Raw genomic sequence first — 16632 nt, 5'->3', positions numbered from 1 at the left:
GGAGTCACGGACGTTTATAATGTTTGAGTATCAATGAGATCACTATCAAATGTAGGGGCCTATATCATTTTTCTGGCGTCTTACATGCTGAATCGCTTTTGCTACAATCCTGTACAGCTGAATGTAGGTTGTGTACCCCCCTTTCTTCCTCCAGTTGGTACGATCCAATAAGATAAATCAAGCACAGGTGAGCAGCTGGTTGTAGGCCAGTAAGTGTCCTGCCCCCTTTTAGAACTAGTTTAGTCTGTGACCACAACACCACATCTGACATCTCATTAAAGATGGGGGAGAGGTTGCAAAGCCAAAAAAGCTACGTTTGCTCTTTTTTTGATTGTAAAGCTAAGTTTAGTAAGTCATGGAAGCTAGAGGCTCATCTTTGCAAACACACAGGATTGGTAAGTGGCTCTGAAGTGGTAGTGGCCAAAGCTGAATGGTTGACATGACAAACATCGAGTGACTATTAACTATTTAATGTCTGATAAATGTTCAGGGTGTATGTATCAAACATTTCTTCCCCCACCAGAAACCATTCTCTTGCGAAAAGTGTGACAAGAGCTTTGCCACTCGCTATCAGCTCACCAGACATGAGCTCAGTCACAGTGGGGAAAAACCTCACAAGTAAGCCATTGTGTCCCTTTTTTCTTTTCTAAACCAGGAAATTTAAAATCTATTTGTTACTAAAGCTACATTTGATCTCCAGGTGTACGACTGAAGGATGCTCCGAAGCCTTTGTCACCAAAGCCAGCATGAAGAACCACATGGCTCGAGTTCACCAGCACCAGGAGAAGCAATATCGAGTACAGCAATCCTTAAATGTTCTTTTAATCTTCCTTCTTGTTATGAGTTGCATTGCTTGATTCAGCTGTTGCTGCTTTATTTTGCAGTGTGATCATAAGGGTTGCAAAAAGGACTTTAATAAGCGGTACCAGCTGAACGCCCATAAGGGTGAGCACCAACAGATTCTGCCATTTCAGTAAGTGACTACTCGATTGGTGCAAGAATAACTGGAATTTTTGTATCCTTGGCCATCTCAAATCTGAACTCTTATCTATTTTAATCTAGTTGTACTTTCAAAGGCTGTACAAGAGAATTTCCCTCTCGTGGAAAACTGAAGCACCATGAGAAAGTGCATGCAGGTTTGTTGATAAATTAAACCGTTTTTTTTTTTTCACTTAACCCCAAAATGTGAACTTGTCTTTAACGAGAAGCCCCTCTGTCTCTCTGCTGCAGGTTACCCTTGTGACGATGAAGCATGCCCTTTCCTGGGCAAGACGTGGACAGAATATCAGAAGCACAGAAAGGAGCATAAAGGTAAAAATGGATGTCTCATTGTTACTGCTGAAACCTGTATTTTAGCACGCCACTGAATGAAAACACGACTTCTGTTTTCTCAGTCAAGCTGCTGTGTGGAGAGTGCAAAAAGCAGTTTAACAACGCATGGTTCTTACGCCAGCATTCGCTGAACGTCCACTCTGGGGAGAGGAAGATGTTGCTGTGCCCCAGACAAGGGTGTGGCAAAAAGTTTACTCGTCGCTTCAACTTGGAGAGTCACGTACTGGGAGACCATGAGGGCAAGAAACCCTTCAGCTGTGTATATGCTGGCTGTGGGAAGAGCTTTGCCATGAAGGTAAACCTGCAATCTGAGCTTCAGTTAATACAAATTGAAACATTTCCTCAAACATGTTTGTGGTTTGAAAGATCCACTTTGACACTTGTGCTGCTACACCACTACAATGGAGGCTAACTGACATTTGTATACATTGTAACAAATAAAACATTACATTCAGTGTCCCTTTCCACAAATGTCTTGGTTACTAAGAATAATGCATCTTTTGTCTCTTACAGTTAAAAGTTACGATAACTGTCTACAGTGGGATCTGTATTATCCTGATTGACAAAATCTAGTTTACATATGTACTTTCAGTGTCTTGAGCAGCACAAACAATTGAATTAGGACACTGTACTTGTCTGGAAAGTCACAAGTATTGCACAAAGCATGTTGAACTGAAACTGAAGATTTGGCGAAATTTTTGCTAAAACAATCTCGTTGGTTGGTTCATTGTATGATAGGAAAGTCTGTGGCGGCATGGAGTGGTGCATGACCCAGGAAAGAAAAAGCTGAAGGTAATGTGTTTTTTTTGTTTTTTTTGTTAAGGAAATGAAGCTTTTACCCCCTCCATCATGTCCTTGTTATGTGCTTTTGTTTCCTTTTCCAGAAGCTGCATCCTAAAAAGAATCTGCCCTGGCGTATTGCACTGCAGGTCAAACTGGCAGCTGCAGCCAATGAAGCAGAGACCCACAAGCTTGCTGCAAAGCTGCGCAACACGCGTTTAGAGGATACCAAATCTTGAGGCTGCATTATAATATCTTTGCTGGAATGTGTATGTTAATGGTGAAAACAATCACTTTATGTTTCTGTTTTATTTACTTTATGAAATAAAGCCTCATTATTACAGCACTATGCTAGCAATCAAGGCCTGTTTTCTAAGTGACTGTGTAGTTGCTAATAAACTGCTTCCAACTGTAAATCCCCCATGTGCAAAGTGGAAAAGCATGCTGTGGAGCCATGAATCCTTAGAAGGAAATGTTTATTAAACAAACAGTACACACATTCACACACATGTATAAAACTCCAGCTGATGGGACAGCTGGTTGTCATGGTGATGAGGCCTAAGGGCAGTTGAGCCCCCAGGGGTGCGGCAGGTTTCTAATAAGGCCTCAGGCTTATTCAGCTGGATACAGCGCTGGTGTTGCAGAAAATCTTGATTAAAGTGATTACAGGTCATTATCCTAGATGACAGAGGATCACAGGCTACGTTTTTATTTTATTTTTATATTCTATCTCTACCTGCAACGATGCATCCACCTGAATACAGCCCTGGATTCTACAACTGCCTAGTGAGGTGAATACAGCACAGATCGCCTGTTAAAAGGTTGCAGTATCATTCTCCCAGTGGGAGTGAAGACAACATGACCATATGAACACAGCAGTGTGTTTGTGAGTGCAGTCTGTCGAGTGACATGGCACGATCTGGATCAGTTCCCACCTGGTCAGGACAGGCTTGGTCCTGCTGGGTCTACTACAGCTCTGAATGCTTTTGGTCCTGGATTAAGCCCGGTATGGAGCGATGTACAGTAGCGTGTACCAGTTCACTTTGGCCAAGGTTGTTCCCAATATAGAACATTCTGGGTGGACTCGGTGTGGCGCGCAACCTGCTTATGATCTGGCCCGGCTATACCAGGCTGCCAGGCCAGGAGACTACAGTAAGCGCCACCCGGCTGCGCTGCTCCTTCAGCATGGGCACCAGAGCTGAGTGGCTCATTCCTGCTGTTGACAGGCCGTTGACTGCCACGATCATGTCACCACACCTAGGATGACACAAAGACTCAAGTCAGTACGGATTATAAACAGGACCTGACAGCGTGGTGTGATGTGCCTTCAAATAGCACTACAAAATGGAGACAATTATTAGATTTGACATTTGAATGGGAGTGGCTTACATAGCGAGAGACAAGATACAGTTAAAGAATAGGGCTGGAGATATTATACATTTTTATATTTGTCAATAAAATAAGCTTTTGGCCATCTGTCAGTATTCTCCCTGTCTGTGGCACTCAAACCCAAGCTTATTCATTCCTATTTAAGATGTGAATTTTTAAAAATGGGTCATGAAAAAATATACTTTAATTAGTTTTTTTTTAAACGGATAAAATATTTCCAACAGCTGAAAATATTTCCACAATATTTACCAAAACAGCTAAGTTAACAGCCGGAGGTCACAGTTAATCTACAACTCTATCTATAACTCAACGCTGTGGTGCTGCTAACATAAGTCACAGATAGTCACGTGAAGAGCAACTCACTTGAGGCGTCCATCGTAGTACGCAGGCGTGCCGAGGACGATGGTCTTGATGAAGAACGCCTGGTTGCCATGGGTTTCTTCGTAGCCGCCAACGATGCTGAAGCCCCAACTGCCAGGGTGGCTCCTCCGCAGTACAATCTCATGACTACTGTGCAGGTAGCTGCAAGTAAAGACCAGAGTGCAGAGTGAGGGAAGGCTGGACACACAGATAGATTAAATAATAATAATAATACTCACTAATCACAAAAACATTAATATTTAATATAGTACACACGTTTGTGCCTCTGCCACCTTTCCTCTCCTTTGTTTGCTCACCTGGGCAGACCCAGCCACATGACCCACGAGGGGGACCAGTTGGCGTCAAAGTCACTGTCATGAGTGTGAGACAGCAGCTGGTCGTGGTCGTGTTCGTGCTCCTCCACCATGCTGACCTCCAGCACCCGCAGCTGCACTGAGGGTGAGGCGGCGCTGGCCTTCAGGGTGCCCACGGCCTCACCGTGGCTCAGGTACGTCAAGTCCTGCCCGTTGATACTCAACAGGACGTCACCTGAGAGAGGGAGGGAGGGAGTGAGCAAGAACATGATGTCATGTTTTTGATCTGGCTGAATCCATCCATGTTATCATCGTTTCTGAGGAAGCGCTCACCTCTTTTGATTCGTCCGTCCCTCGACAAGCAGCCGTGGGGTTGGACGCTGGTCACAAAGATCGGCAGCTCCCCGCTCTTGCTGCCCCGCCCTCCTGCCACAGTCATGCCGAGTGACTCCAGAGGTTCCTTCTTCACCGTAATGTGTTTCTCCTTACAGGTCACACACTGGGACAGATCCTGAACAATCACACAAAGGAAACACAGGTTTAGTCTCAACAACAGGTCGATGTTCTTGAGTGTGCTCACTCTTTGCACATCATTTTCAGTTTTTCCCCGATATTCACCAGAAATATACACAGATTATTTGACTGTCTGAAAGAGAACCAGATAAAGGTCCTGGTGAGAGATCATTTTGTGACTCAAAAATTAAAATTTACCTAGAAAGAGTTTTATCAGGGTCAAAATTAATGCTGGGGGAAAAAAATCATAATTGCTGGACTTTCATTTTTCATATTGTCAAGAGATTACTGATTACATAATGAAAGTAATTGGAATAGAAGTTGATTGCTCTTTTGTTACATTATAGCTGGGAAAAATCCCAGATAAACTTGTGGCAAAGGATGAATATCTCTTTAAAACACTTTTTACTGGGGATCACCATGGTAACCAGTGCTGCTAGGCTAACCTGCTGTGGAGAAGGTTAACTTTGGAGGATCAGAGCATTAGATAGTTTTATAGTTGAAGGATTTTACCGTTTCATTTCTATTTCCACTCTGATTTTAAAGCAGAATTTCTAACCAATGGGTGAATATTATATTTTACCAAACTCATACTGATGATTATAGCTGTTATTTTAAATGAGTTTCTTTCATTTCTGTCAGGATATTCTTGCACTCTCATCCCATCACTGCAGCTAAGAATAACATAAGTCGACTTTGTGATGATAATTGGAAATAAAAACTAAACCCACTAGAAAAAATAATCCACACTGTTAATTAGCTGCCATGATAAATGATAATCCTCATCAGGCATTAACTACTTTTTTTCTCTTGCTTTAGCAGAAAAAAAAACTGCTATTCTTTAAGATGTACTGTAATAATACTTCCCACATTTATTTATAGCCTCAGACTTACTTTTGATATTTGGAAACTGTCTCTACAGCACCTTATTCTATTCTAATGATTATACTGTATCACACACACACACACACACACACACACACACACACACACACACACACACACACACACACACACACACACACACACACACACACACACACACACATATACATATATATGCATATATAAGAAGTCTCCTCACTCTATGGGTGCTGGTGCGGGAGAGGTGTATGGGCACAGGACTTGGGGTAGAGCTGTGGTTAGGCAGGAAGTGATCAAGGCAGTAAAGGTCTCTGGTGGAGCTTGATTTTGGCGGCGGCGGCGGAGTTGGCTTAGTGGGCCGTCCAATCAGCAGGTGGACTCGCTCTCCGCTGGCCTACAAAAGACAGAGTCATTGCTTTTAGGGACAACTACAATTATTTGCTTATTCCTCACACAAATTTTGATATTTACAAAATAAAACATGAATGGCTCATGTGCGCCTGAATGCATCCTCACCTGTATAATCTGTGCAGCTTGCTCCGGGGTGCCGTGGCGAAGATCCTGGTCGTTGACGGCCAGAACGCGGTCATTACTGCGTAGCCTGCCATCCTTCGCTGCCAGGCCTCCCTCCAATAGGTCCAACACAAACACTCCTGACTCATCTGTTCGCCGCACCAGCTTGATGCCGAGCTGCTCCGTTGAGTCCCGCTTACTCAGGGTGATTCTCAGTGTGGCAGGGCTGGACGGGGTGCCCTCAGGGGTCGAGCAGGGTGCATGTGGCACGGCCGGGGTGGAAGAGGAGGACGAGGGAGGCGCCCGGGAGGCACAGCGACGCTCCCTCAGCACAGTCAGCTGCAGAGTGGTGCAGGGTCGTGCAAGGGTAGAGCGGGCAAAACTGTGGGGCACATTACTGATGTCCACATTGTTCACCTATGGGAGAGAGAGAGGTCAAAGGAAATTAAGAGAAATTCATTTTTAAACCTGCATTCATACATTTTTGGGCTACTTGGGGGCATCACAACAAGATATAAACACAACACTAACATATTATCACCTTATTAAATTGCCTCTTTGCACATCCAGAAACATTTGCATTCATTTGGTTTCTCACTGAAAAAAACTGCCTGCTGGAAATGAGGTTGATAAGAGTGCTGAAAATTAAAACTAGGAGCTAAAAGTTGCTTAAGTGCTCCATAGAGCTGATAATTCCCCTGTGGATTTGTCATTATGAAGAACACTTTCTACATTACAAGTAGTATTGTAATCCATTGTTAATATAAAAATATTGATTAAAGCAGCTTTAAATAGATAAGAAGAATAATTTAAAAATAATTTAAAAATAATATCAAGAAAGGCTTCAGATGAGGTAAGATGACTACACTCAAAACCTGAACAAAACATCTGTAACATCTATGCCAACATTAATCTTGAGCAGAACAATCTCTGATTGTGACAAATGTGGCAAAAATGATTGTTTGAAAGCTCCTTTTTTTGTATGAAAATGGGGCAGAATATGAGATAAACTCAAACACTTGTTCAACAAAATTATAATAGGTCTCTGAAATCTCTCACCTGTAGTATCTGATCCCCAGCCAGCAGCCTCCCGTCTCGTGCAATGACACCATCTCGGTACACTTCCTGAATCACAATGTTAATGAGAGGCGTCTCGTTTCCACCGACGATGCTGATGCCCAGCTCCACATATGGGTTGGCCCGGTGGACTTCTATGGCGGTAATCTCTCCTTCAGGAAGGGAGGGCAACTTCACACAGCCTAATGGACACACAAATAACATTACAAAGCAGCATTTCACAATTCAATGTCCAGATCTTCTTCATTTTTAGCATAATGTTGCCTGAATGTGATTATCCAGCCGTCTTAGATTACAGCTCTTACAATCCCAAGGAAGACAAGATCACATATTTTATATCTCATATCTCTTATATTCAGGGAAGACTGGATGGAAGAGGAGATGTTGTACCTTCTTCAGCAGAGAGAGGTGGGGACTCAGGGCAGTCCCAGCCAGAGGAGGTGGAGCTGACAGACCGGAGGAGGTGGATGCAGGGATTACTGAGGGGCCGCTTCACCCTGGGGACAACACACTCCAAACCGACCACACCTAAGGCAAAGGAAAAAGAAGGAGACAAATAGAGTCTGAGAGGACGAGAAGATTAACACCCTTAATACTGTGAGTCAATCTAAACTTTATTGACTTCACTGGCAATCTAAATCTGCAGTGGATCGACTCACTGTCTTCTTCAGTGCTTTCCTCAAAGGCGGGGTTGTCAAGGCCAGCATCTTCTGTCCACGTGGACCCGTTGCTGCAGGCGTTGTTAGGTCCAGAAGGCGGCGACGGGGTGGCATCCCTCAGGTCTGTCTGCGGGGAGCTGGGTGATCTGGGAGGACTGGTCACCATCGCTCGCTCATCCCCACTCTCACATCCTGGGCCGTCCACACTCGTCTGCTGAGACTGCGTCCCGGGACACCTTTCACCAAGCAACAGGCGTCAGTTTGTTAGTCCATCTGACATGTAAAGAAAATCAAGTTCTGCATCAGTTAACTTCACATCAGGGACTTTCTCGTTATGCTCGCCCCCTCCACAGGGGAGGTCAGAGTGTAGGTTTCACACGTAGCTGGGAGGGATTCAGTGGATACAGAGTTATTTTTGTAGGAAAGATCCCAGCTGAATTAAGATACAGCCACATCAAGCTGTCACTGACCACAGAGAAAAGACCTCACATGTCTCGAGCTTTAATGCCAGTGTTGTTTTGTCCTCTTGTCATCTTTATGGTAAAACTTTTCTTTAAAGATTCTTGTCCAGATCTTTCTATCATTTAACATAATGCTGCTTGTATGTGATTACCCAGTCGTTTAAGATTACAGCTCTTACAGTCACAGAGGTTCACATTTTGTATATCTCATTTAGACTGACAAGGGCTCATTTTCTATCTATCTATTGGTTATTTTTTTATATCATAAAATAAAGAAAAATGTCCACCCCATTTCGCAGAGCCCAAAGTGACAGTTTTGTCTGACCAACAGCAAAAAAAACCTTTACGATTATATTTAATTTACGATGATATACAACAGAAAAGCAGAAAAATCAGATCGGAGGAGCTGGAACCAGCTGTAGGGACAGTGATGCTGGCCTGTCAGTCAGTTTCAGTCCAGACTAAAACATCTCGACAACTATTGGATGGATTACCATGAAATTTTCTCCAGATATTTATGGTCTCCAGAGGATGCATCCTAATAACTTTCATGATCCCCTGCTGTCTTTCCTAACCCACCATGAGATTCCCATTTGTGAACTGGAACTGTTTGATGGATTGCCATGATACACACATTCATGCCACATTCATTCAGTGTAATCACCACTTTCCATTTAGAACCAATATCAGATTAATACTTTGATTTATGACCAAATAAATGCAAAACTAATAGCATTTGCATCTGCCTCAACTGCACTTTGTGTTGGATGCTAGCAAATGTAAGTATGCTAACCATGTCAAACTAAGATGGTAAACGTGATAGATATGTCTGCTCAAAAACCCTGCACATGCCCACAGGTATGTTCAGTTATTATGGCAGATTAAACCTCTGCCAGAACCAGTGGATCTCCTGTGTGTGTTAGTCATATGTTAGCAGGAACTCTAACATCAGCATGTTGGCACTCTCACTGTGAGCACGTTAGATAAGAACAGCCTCACTGAGCTGCTAGTATGGCTGTAGACTCTTAATCTTGTTGACTGATAAATGCTGATTAATCGATTATCGAACGTCTTTATTACACAACTCAACTAATCCTGTTTTTATGCAAGAAACAACACCTTGATTCTATTTCCATCGAAACCAGAAAAGGCTGCATAAGTCCTGCCCCGCAAATTGATACTCTTTGGAAAATAATTAAAAATAGATGGACAGACTCAAGGGATCAATGTGGTCTCACTATTAATGGACTGAAGTATTTACTATAAGTGGCAGCTATAAGCTGGTTGAATAATTTAAGTGCTTCTGTTCTTCCTTTCCTACTCCCTAAGAAAACTAGGACCATCTCTGACAGCGGGAAAGCAAATATTGCTCTCCAACAATTTTCTTGCTTATGCAATATTTAAAATATGAAACACTCAATAACTGGTAGCGTTATGTAATGGATTTAGAAGGGAAATATGTTCACTATTTGGATCCAGTAAATGGATCCAGTAAATGTCTTGATCAGACAAGAACAGTGAATACATTAGTCTCACTATCATTTATTTTTTCTGCTCACACAGAGGAGACACACCAGCAACAACATCCTGCTAACACATACACACCATCAGTAATAAGATCAGCCGCCGCACCTTTACCCCCAAAGAACACTGTGGCCTGACACTCTCATCTTTTAATCTAATGTCCAGGGTCTGATCCTTGACCTTCGACATAAACAATGTTGACTGACTGTCACACAGCAACAGCAGACTCTTGGCACCTGTTACTATCTTAGACCTAAGTCTGCCGGACAGAGGAGTGGCAAGCCCACGTGGGCCAGAGGTTTAATCTTTAGTAAAGAATGTCACGTTAGTCCTCACAGTGAACTTGTTTGATATGTCTTAAACCATCTTTCCTTGTCTACTCGTCACAACATGAAGTGTGCAGCCTTTACTGAACTGTTCTTGTCTGCTGATGTGACTGATTTAGGAGACAATAAGGTTCAAATATACTTTAAAATACTGAGTTTTAGTTCTGGATAACCAAATAATTCAATTATTGTCTATCTTTGCTTGTTTTTCTGCTATTTTCAATCTTGGACACACCTAAAACCAGAGTGTCCAGATTTGTCCTCTCACAAATGAAAGGTTGATTTTATAAGCATTAAAACACACCTTTATGATTTAGCTGCTACATCCTTATTTGTACTGTTATGACCAGTATCTTATCTAGATACCGCTGTGTACCCGACATTGTTGAGTCAGCTTGCTAACTTTATAACACTTCTCTACTCGTGCTTCTATTATGTAACATTTTACCATCCTGTAATTCTCACTCGTGGGCACTGCTGTACAGTAATTCAGCGGCAAGATTTACACAGTCTCGCTTTGAAGATATGAAGTTGAGACACTGTGGCGGTGGTTACCTGTAAAAACAGCTGACTCAGAAAAGCTTTTAACAGCTCATTAGTGATAACTTGTTAGTGTGAGCTTGTTAAGGAAAATCTCCTCAACTTAACAAAGGTGTTTGGTGGTCAGCGGATAACCAGTCAATGGATGGTTTCTTAGCAACAGACAGTCTTAAGAAATGTACTCCTTGATCAATAAAGCAGCTTATTATCTTGTTCCCATCAGCTGTATCTTAGTTTTTACACATTTACAACCAAAACACTTGAGCCAAGCAAAGTAAAATCTCTACATTATGCAGTGTAAATGTTCCAAATGGTGCTACATGTATTGTGGTATACTGTCACATGCAGATTTAACACTACTTCAGTCCATAACAACCACAGCAACCTTTACCAATTCCTCCAATTGTAACCTCCAATGCATAGACTCACATACTATCCTGTGTTTGTGTGCCAGACAGCCAGAAGGGATAGACAAAAGGAAATGAAAGAAACAGCCACATAGAAAGTGAATGCAGAAGCAGCTAGAGGAATAGAAACAATGAATGAGTGAGATAAAGATGCTATTTTGCCATCCCGAGTTGCGCTGTCCACACGTCATGCTGTGTTCGACTCACCACAGGCCAGGGTTACCCTTGGCTGTCTCGCAGAAGAAATGGTTGAAAAGGTCTCTGGTGTTGAAGTTGCCCAGCATGATTGTAGAATGAGAACATGGAGCTTCTCAGCCAACCCATGACTGTGGTAGGGAACCACTAATCCCCCGTCACATGACCTACAGCCCAGTAATCCCCTCAGGGTCTCACAGCACCTGGTCCAAATGGGCCAAAAGCCAAAGTGTGTGGATGGACAGAGACCTTTAAGGTTGAAGGTTATGGGTAAGGCTAACCATTGTGGACTATGACCTAAATCGCCAAATGATCCTACCAGAAACCTTCTAGTCGTGACGAATGACAAGTTTTGAATGCATGTCACTTAAATGTATAGTTTTCAAAACCATGTTTGAGAAAAATACTATACAAAGGTACTTCAAACTAAAAAACGGACATCTTTGCTTATGATCTGATTGACTCCAATACAACTGCAATTAGGATGCATTACCTGTGTGAGGCGTATCAGTCAGAAAAGTGTGTGAATTAATCAAACCAAAAAACCCACCTGTTATGCATGCATAGTCTTTAATATGTCATTATGTTTGTTCACAGCTTGCACACTTTTATAGTATGTCTGTATGCAAGTGTGGTTACCTGTGTTTGAGGTGTGCCTCCAGGTCACATCGTGGCATGTTCAGGGAGCAGACTGGGGTCAAAGGGCAGGACACGGACAACTTGTCCAGCAGCTTGTGAACCAGTATGCTGGATCTGCGGCATGCCTGCAACTGCAGCCGCGTCCTATCCAGCGGGCAGAAGTCCCTCTCCTGGAGGAAGCTACGCAGGCAGCGGGCACAGAAGGTGTGGCCGCAAGGTGTGTCGAGCGGCTGCACCAGCGGCTGCAGGCAGATGTGGCACACGAGGTCATCGTCTACTTCCAGGCGGTAGTTGTAGAGGTGGTTCTCCCAGCTGCGGTGGATCTGGCCACACTCAGAACATAGAGCCTCCAGGGTTGGCTCCACTGGCCCGGCAAGACCCACTTCACAGCCTGGGCTGCCCATCTCTGCTCCTTTAACACAACTCGGCTTTGGCACAATTGACTCCAGTTGGACTGCAGTGTTGGGAAGGGGCACGCACACTCCTATCCCATAAGCTTCACAGGATGAACTGGTTGCAGAGAGGACAGATGCCCCCCAGCGGCTGATGGCACATCACCCTGTGGGTCAGAGGGCAAAGCAAGAGGGTTAAACAGCTGTTTCAGAAAAACAACAAGTGTCTGATTATGTGCTTGTGCATTTATTCATGTGGCAAATACTTTGTGCACGTGGGCCCACGTGTCTACATGGGTGTGTGAGTCTGCATTGGATCGGGAAAGGCACAGTGTGTATGTGTGTGTGTATATGTGTGTGTGTGTGTGTGTGTGTGTGTGTGTGTGTGTGTGTGTCAGTGAGTGTGCTGAGATTATGTATTGCTGCTCCTGTCCACTAATCTGGCAGTATAATCTCTCTTTTGCTCTCGCCTGCTGCAATCTTCCAATTCCACAGAGAGGGAATTATCTGGGATTGAGGCAGAGAGAGGACACAGATCAGAGGAAGTGGGATTGGGAAAGCAACGGAAAGGGAAAATAGTCCCTGCGAGAGATAGAAAGGGGCATAGAGAGAGAGAAAAAGTGCAGAGAAGAGGATAGAAAGAGGAGCAAGGGGCATGAAAGAGATTAATGGGATGTAAAGATCTGAAAGAGATTGTAAAAGAATATAAGAAATAGACAAAGAAGAGAGAAGGGATAGGTGGAAGCAGAGATATGAGAAGCTCTGAAAGGGCACCAGAGATAAGAACATAAAAGACAAAAATAGCAGGAATTCTTTAAACATCCCCCAAAGCAGAATTGATATTTTCTCTTTTGGCTCAGGCAGATGCACTCAGTCTCCTCTGCAACAGAAAGAGAACATGCCTGAGGCAAAGTCTTGAAATATAGCACTCCACTGAGCAAAGTGTGTCCCCAGAGCTGATGCACTGTACACGCTGATCACTTCCACAGTGGTTCACATCCACAGCCACTCAGACCTGCAGCCGGTCTATTAGCCGAGCCCCTCTGGGCCATGATGCTATCAGCGGACAGCAGAGGGCGTGCCTCAGCACACAGCAGGCTAGCCAAGCCACAGTGACTACCTGCCTCTGTTCCAATGAGGGTCTGCTCCTGTCTCCATGACGACCTGGAGCCTGTTCTGTTCAGTGGGGCTTGACATTCAGAGTGTAGCCGGAGAAGGATGCAGAGGAGTCACACAACAGATGCACTTCTCTCAGCAGGATGCTCTGCTCCTCCCTGGTACAGCCTGAAAGCTTGTCAGACGGTGCAGATGATGATGAGAGCCCCCTTGGTTCATTTTTTGCTGCTTTTTTCATCTTGTCTCCATGGCTACCCATTTCTGTGACAACCTGTCTCTCCTGTCTCCTTGGCTACCGGTCCGGTAGTTACTTATTTCAGCCTCCTTTAAGTACGTGCTCCTGTCTGTGTGTGACTGGCTGCTTCTGTCTCTATCCCGCAGCTGGACATGAATTAATCATGAGGACACAAGGCTTCTCTGTTCTTATAACAAAGCTGTGACATCACCACATCACACACACGCACACACATGCATTCACACACACGCATTCACACACACGCACAAAGTAGTAGACATACAAGTATAAGTCCACACAAGCAGAAGAAAACGCACACACAGGACGCACAGCATGCACAAGAGCTTTTTGGGTGCCAGATCCTGCAAATAGTCTATCAATAAGTAAAGTCTTCAGCTTTTCACTGTGGCAGCAGTTTAGAGCCCTCGCCATGAAAAGCACTTAAATCTATTTTAAAACATTGCTGGACTCTGTAGCAACAGATTCCTATACACAAGTCATATGAAGACTGGCAAATGCTTGTGAAATATCTCTCTTTTAATCCCAGTGTGTGTGTGTGTGTGTGTGTGTGTGTGTGTGTGTGTGTGTGTGTGTGTGTGTGTGTGTGTGTGTGTGTGTGTGTGTGTGTGTGTGTCTGTGTGAGAGTCCAAGGCCATGCTGTTATTGTCACTGCACTGCTTTCTATATTAATAAATAACAGTCTTGGCCCTGCACCTGTCTCATGCTCATTTTTCATTATTTTCAAAGATGACAATCTAATCTTACAATCCAGGACAAACCGTGAGCTGCACCTCGCATGCAAGAATGACATTTGCAAATAAGATGAGATGATGTTTTGGCCACAGATTTAAAATCTGATGTCTTGTAGGCTTAACCTACATATTTATAAACCCCTCTTGTCATTTTTTCATATTGTATGACAGTATGGACCATCTACAATGAGACACCTAAAATCCTTATACAATCAGACACTGAAAGTAATGGACGTAAAGCCTGTCTGGTGGCGTCACTGTGACACACTGAAATGATACAGTCTGCTTAGCTTTGTGAGCATTAATCATTTTTGTTAAATTAGTTTTTAAATGTATCTAGAGTCTGGCCCCAGAGCCTCTTTCTTTCCAGATATATCCAAAGACAAGACAGTGACAGAGTAACTAGGAGCATGGTGAATGACAACTGTAAAATACCACATCGTAAATCTAAATTTGGACCATCAGCCTTTCTCCATAAAGAGTTGAGAACTTTGTTACACATTACCGACTGAAACCAAATTCCTGATATATAATCAATTACAACAAAGGTTAAGTGCTGGCTAAAAGCAAACCAGAGCTGAAACCATTTTCATCTAATTGTACTGTACTGCAGTCTTTTTCTTTTAAATGTGTATGTGTTATTATACTTCCATATCTGTGGTGTATTGTGGTTTTATGATAATGAAAGCTGTGTGTGTGAAGCACAAAGTACGGACAAGAGTTAAACATTTGCAATAGCTATACAACTCTGTGCAGCACATCAGTGTTTCATGCTCTCATTCTAAATTATCAATACAATTTAAATAAAATAATCTCTTATCTTAAAAAAAAAGAAATCCAGAGAGGCTGTTGGCCACTTGCAAGAACAGGCCTGCTGCTGCTATTTTGCAATGTCTGTAGCAAAAAGGGCTGCTTTTATCACAACAATCAGACAGACAATGATAACAACAAAACACTGATTTAATTGGAAATTCATTTTTTCCTAACTGTCATAGTCCTAACTAACCATGGCAACGCAACAACTGCAGTGTCATGATCTGCTACCCGTTGAACACATCTGATCAGACAAGGGCTTTTTAAAAAAAAAAAAAAATTGCCCCCATCTGTCTGACTCCATCCCACCGTCTACAAGCGGAGGAAAAAAAAAAAAAAAAAAGCTAGGACAGATGAAGCGACAATGGCAATATCAATGCAAACCAGCCACACAGTGACACCGTGGACGTGCAGGCAGGATAGATATGCAGATGTCTTGTTACCTGATCCGGCTGCTCCTCCGCGCCGCGCACTCCGGCCCCGAAAAGGGGACGATTATTAGCTGCCGGACCTCAATCACGCATTCACCGCAACGGACCGTTCCGCAAACCCGCACGAAAACGCCCCCGTGCCTCTGGCGGCGCTGGCCCCGCCCGCCGCTGTCCGTCACCGGGGTGGGCGGGGTCAGTGGCTGTCAATCCAGAGCAGAGCCGCCTGCACAAAAAAACACCGAAAAAATTTAACATGAGTTTATAGTTTTGTCATTTAATTTTCATCCTCCAAATATTTTCTTAAAAATGCAACCCATTCAAATTACGGCATCCTCTCCTTTATTTCAAGAAACTTCCCCTCACTTCTTGTCACCTTTTTTGTGGCATCTTTTATAGAAGTCTTTCAAGTGGTAATAACTGTATTAATGTCTTTACATTAATTGTAAGTGATTCATAAAGAGCAACAGTTTGGGAAAAATCTATTATTTTGGTGATATAAATGTTACCTTTATTCATAAGTTATTCATAATAATATTAATGATAATAAATTGCTATCCTACATGTCAATAACAACAAGTGCCTGATAATGTGCTTTGTTACTGTTACTAGTTACTCTGCAGATGAAGATTTAACTACCCAAATAGTACAACGTAGTTAAATTTAACACCAATTCCAACAACTGCCAAATTAAAATACTGCTTACACATTCATGTATCATAATAATGATGGGTAGTGCATTACAAGTACTTTGAATATGGATGCTTTGAGTACATTTTACTGAAAATAATCACGGATGAAACAAAAGTATCATTGGGTAAAATGCAATCATGATACAATAAAAGCAGACTTTTGATAAACATAATTGTGTAATAATGTCTGAAACTCTGTTATTATGAAAATAAATGAATTAGTTATTTCGTCAATCATGTATTTTTATTTATTCAGAGTTAAACACATAGCCTATACTCAGGGTTGGGGAGGTCACTTTTGGAAATGTAAT

General features: G+C 42.9%; 2 protein-coding genes across 3 annotated transcripts; one reads left to right on the top strand and one right to left on the bottom strand.

Annotated features, from left to right (window-relative positions):
* The first annotated feature begins 281 nt into the window (after positions 1-281).
* On the top strand, positions 282-2351 carry gtf3ab (general transcription factor IIIA, b). The gene is made up of 9 exons (XM_062441208.1): positions 282-395; positions 524-618; positions 701-797; positions 885-973; positions 1063-1136; positions 1231-1311; positions 1395-1627; positions 2071-2124; positions 2217-2351. Exons 1-9 carry the CDS (start codon positions 282-284, stop codon positions 2349-2351), a joined length of 972 nt encoding a protein of 323 aa, XP_062297192.1.
* A 242-nt stretch (positions 2352-2593) lies between these two features.
* lnx2a (ligand of numb-protein X 2a) lies at positions 2594-15784 on the bottom strand. Of its 2 annotated transcripts, XM_062441206.1 has the most exons (11): positions 15645-15784; positions 11894-12452; positions 7802-8037; positions 7533-7670; positions 7125-7324; positions 6069-6482; positions 5773-5946; positions 4509-4686; positions 4179-4410; positions 3865-4023; positions 2594-3369 (listed from the first exon to the last, which is right to left on the bottom strand). In XM_062441206.1, exons 2-11 carry the CDS (start codon positions 12295-12297, stop codon positions 3234-3236), a joined length of 2271 nt encoding a protein of 756 aa, XP_062297190.1. In that variant the 5' UTR covers positions 12298-12452; positions 15645-15784; the 3' UTR covers positions 2594-3233. The 2 variants fall into 2 exon arrangements, with proteins under 2 accessions (XP_062297190.1, XP_062297191.1); XM_062441207.1 differs by lacking the exon at positions 15645-15784 and having other exon boundaries at positions 2596-3369; positions 7802-8074; positions 11894-12030.
* Between the last annotated feature and the right edge of the window lie 848 nt (positions 15785-16632).

The sequence above is a fragment of the Scomber scombrus genome, chromosome 20 (genome assembly GCF_963691925.1).
Source record: "Scomber scombrus chromosome 20, fScoSco1.1, whole genome shotgun sequence".
NCBI lineage: Eukaryota > Metazoa > Chordata > Actinopteri > Scombriformes > Scombridae > Scomber > Scomber scombrus.
Note: the sequence above shows the minus strand (reverse complement) of the source record. Positions and strands in the feature narration are given on the sequence as shown.

Excerpts from the sequence above, each read along its gene's own strand:
- gtf3ab (XM_062441208.1), top strand. The coding sequence starts at position 282 with ATGGGGGAGAGGTTGCAAAGCCAAAAAAGCTACGTTTGCTCTTTTTTT. Across the intron at positions 619-700 it reads AGTGGGGAAAAACCTCACAA|GTGTACGACTGAAGGATGCT; the intron begins GTAAGCCATTGT and ends TTTGATCTCCAG. Across the intron at positions 1,628-2,070 it reads GGAAGAGCTTTGCCATGAAG|GAAAGTCTGTGGCGGCATGG; the intron begins GTAAACCTGCAA and ends ATTGTATGATAG.
- lnx2a (XM_062441206.1), bottom strand. The coding sequence starts at position 12,297 with ATGGGCAGCCCAGGCTGTGAAGTGGGTCTTGCCGGGCCAGTGGAGCCA. Across the intron at positions 8,038-11,893 it reads GAGGCACACCTCAAACACAG|GTGTCCCGGGACGCAGTCTC; the intron begins GTAACCACACTT and ends GCTTGGTGAAAG. Across the intron at positions 4,024-4,178 it reads ATGTGGCTGGGTCTGCCCAG|CTACCTGCACAGTAGTCATG; the intron begins GTGAGCAAACAA and ends CTTTACTTGCAG.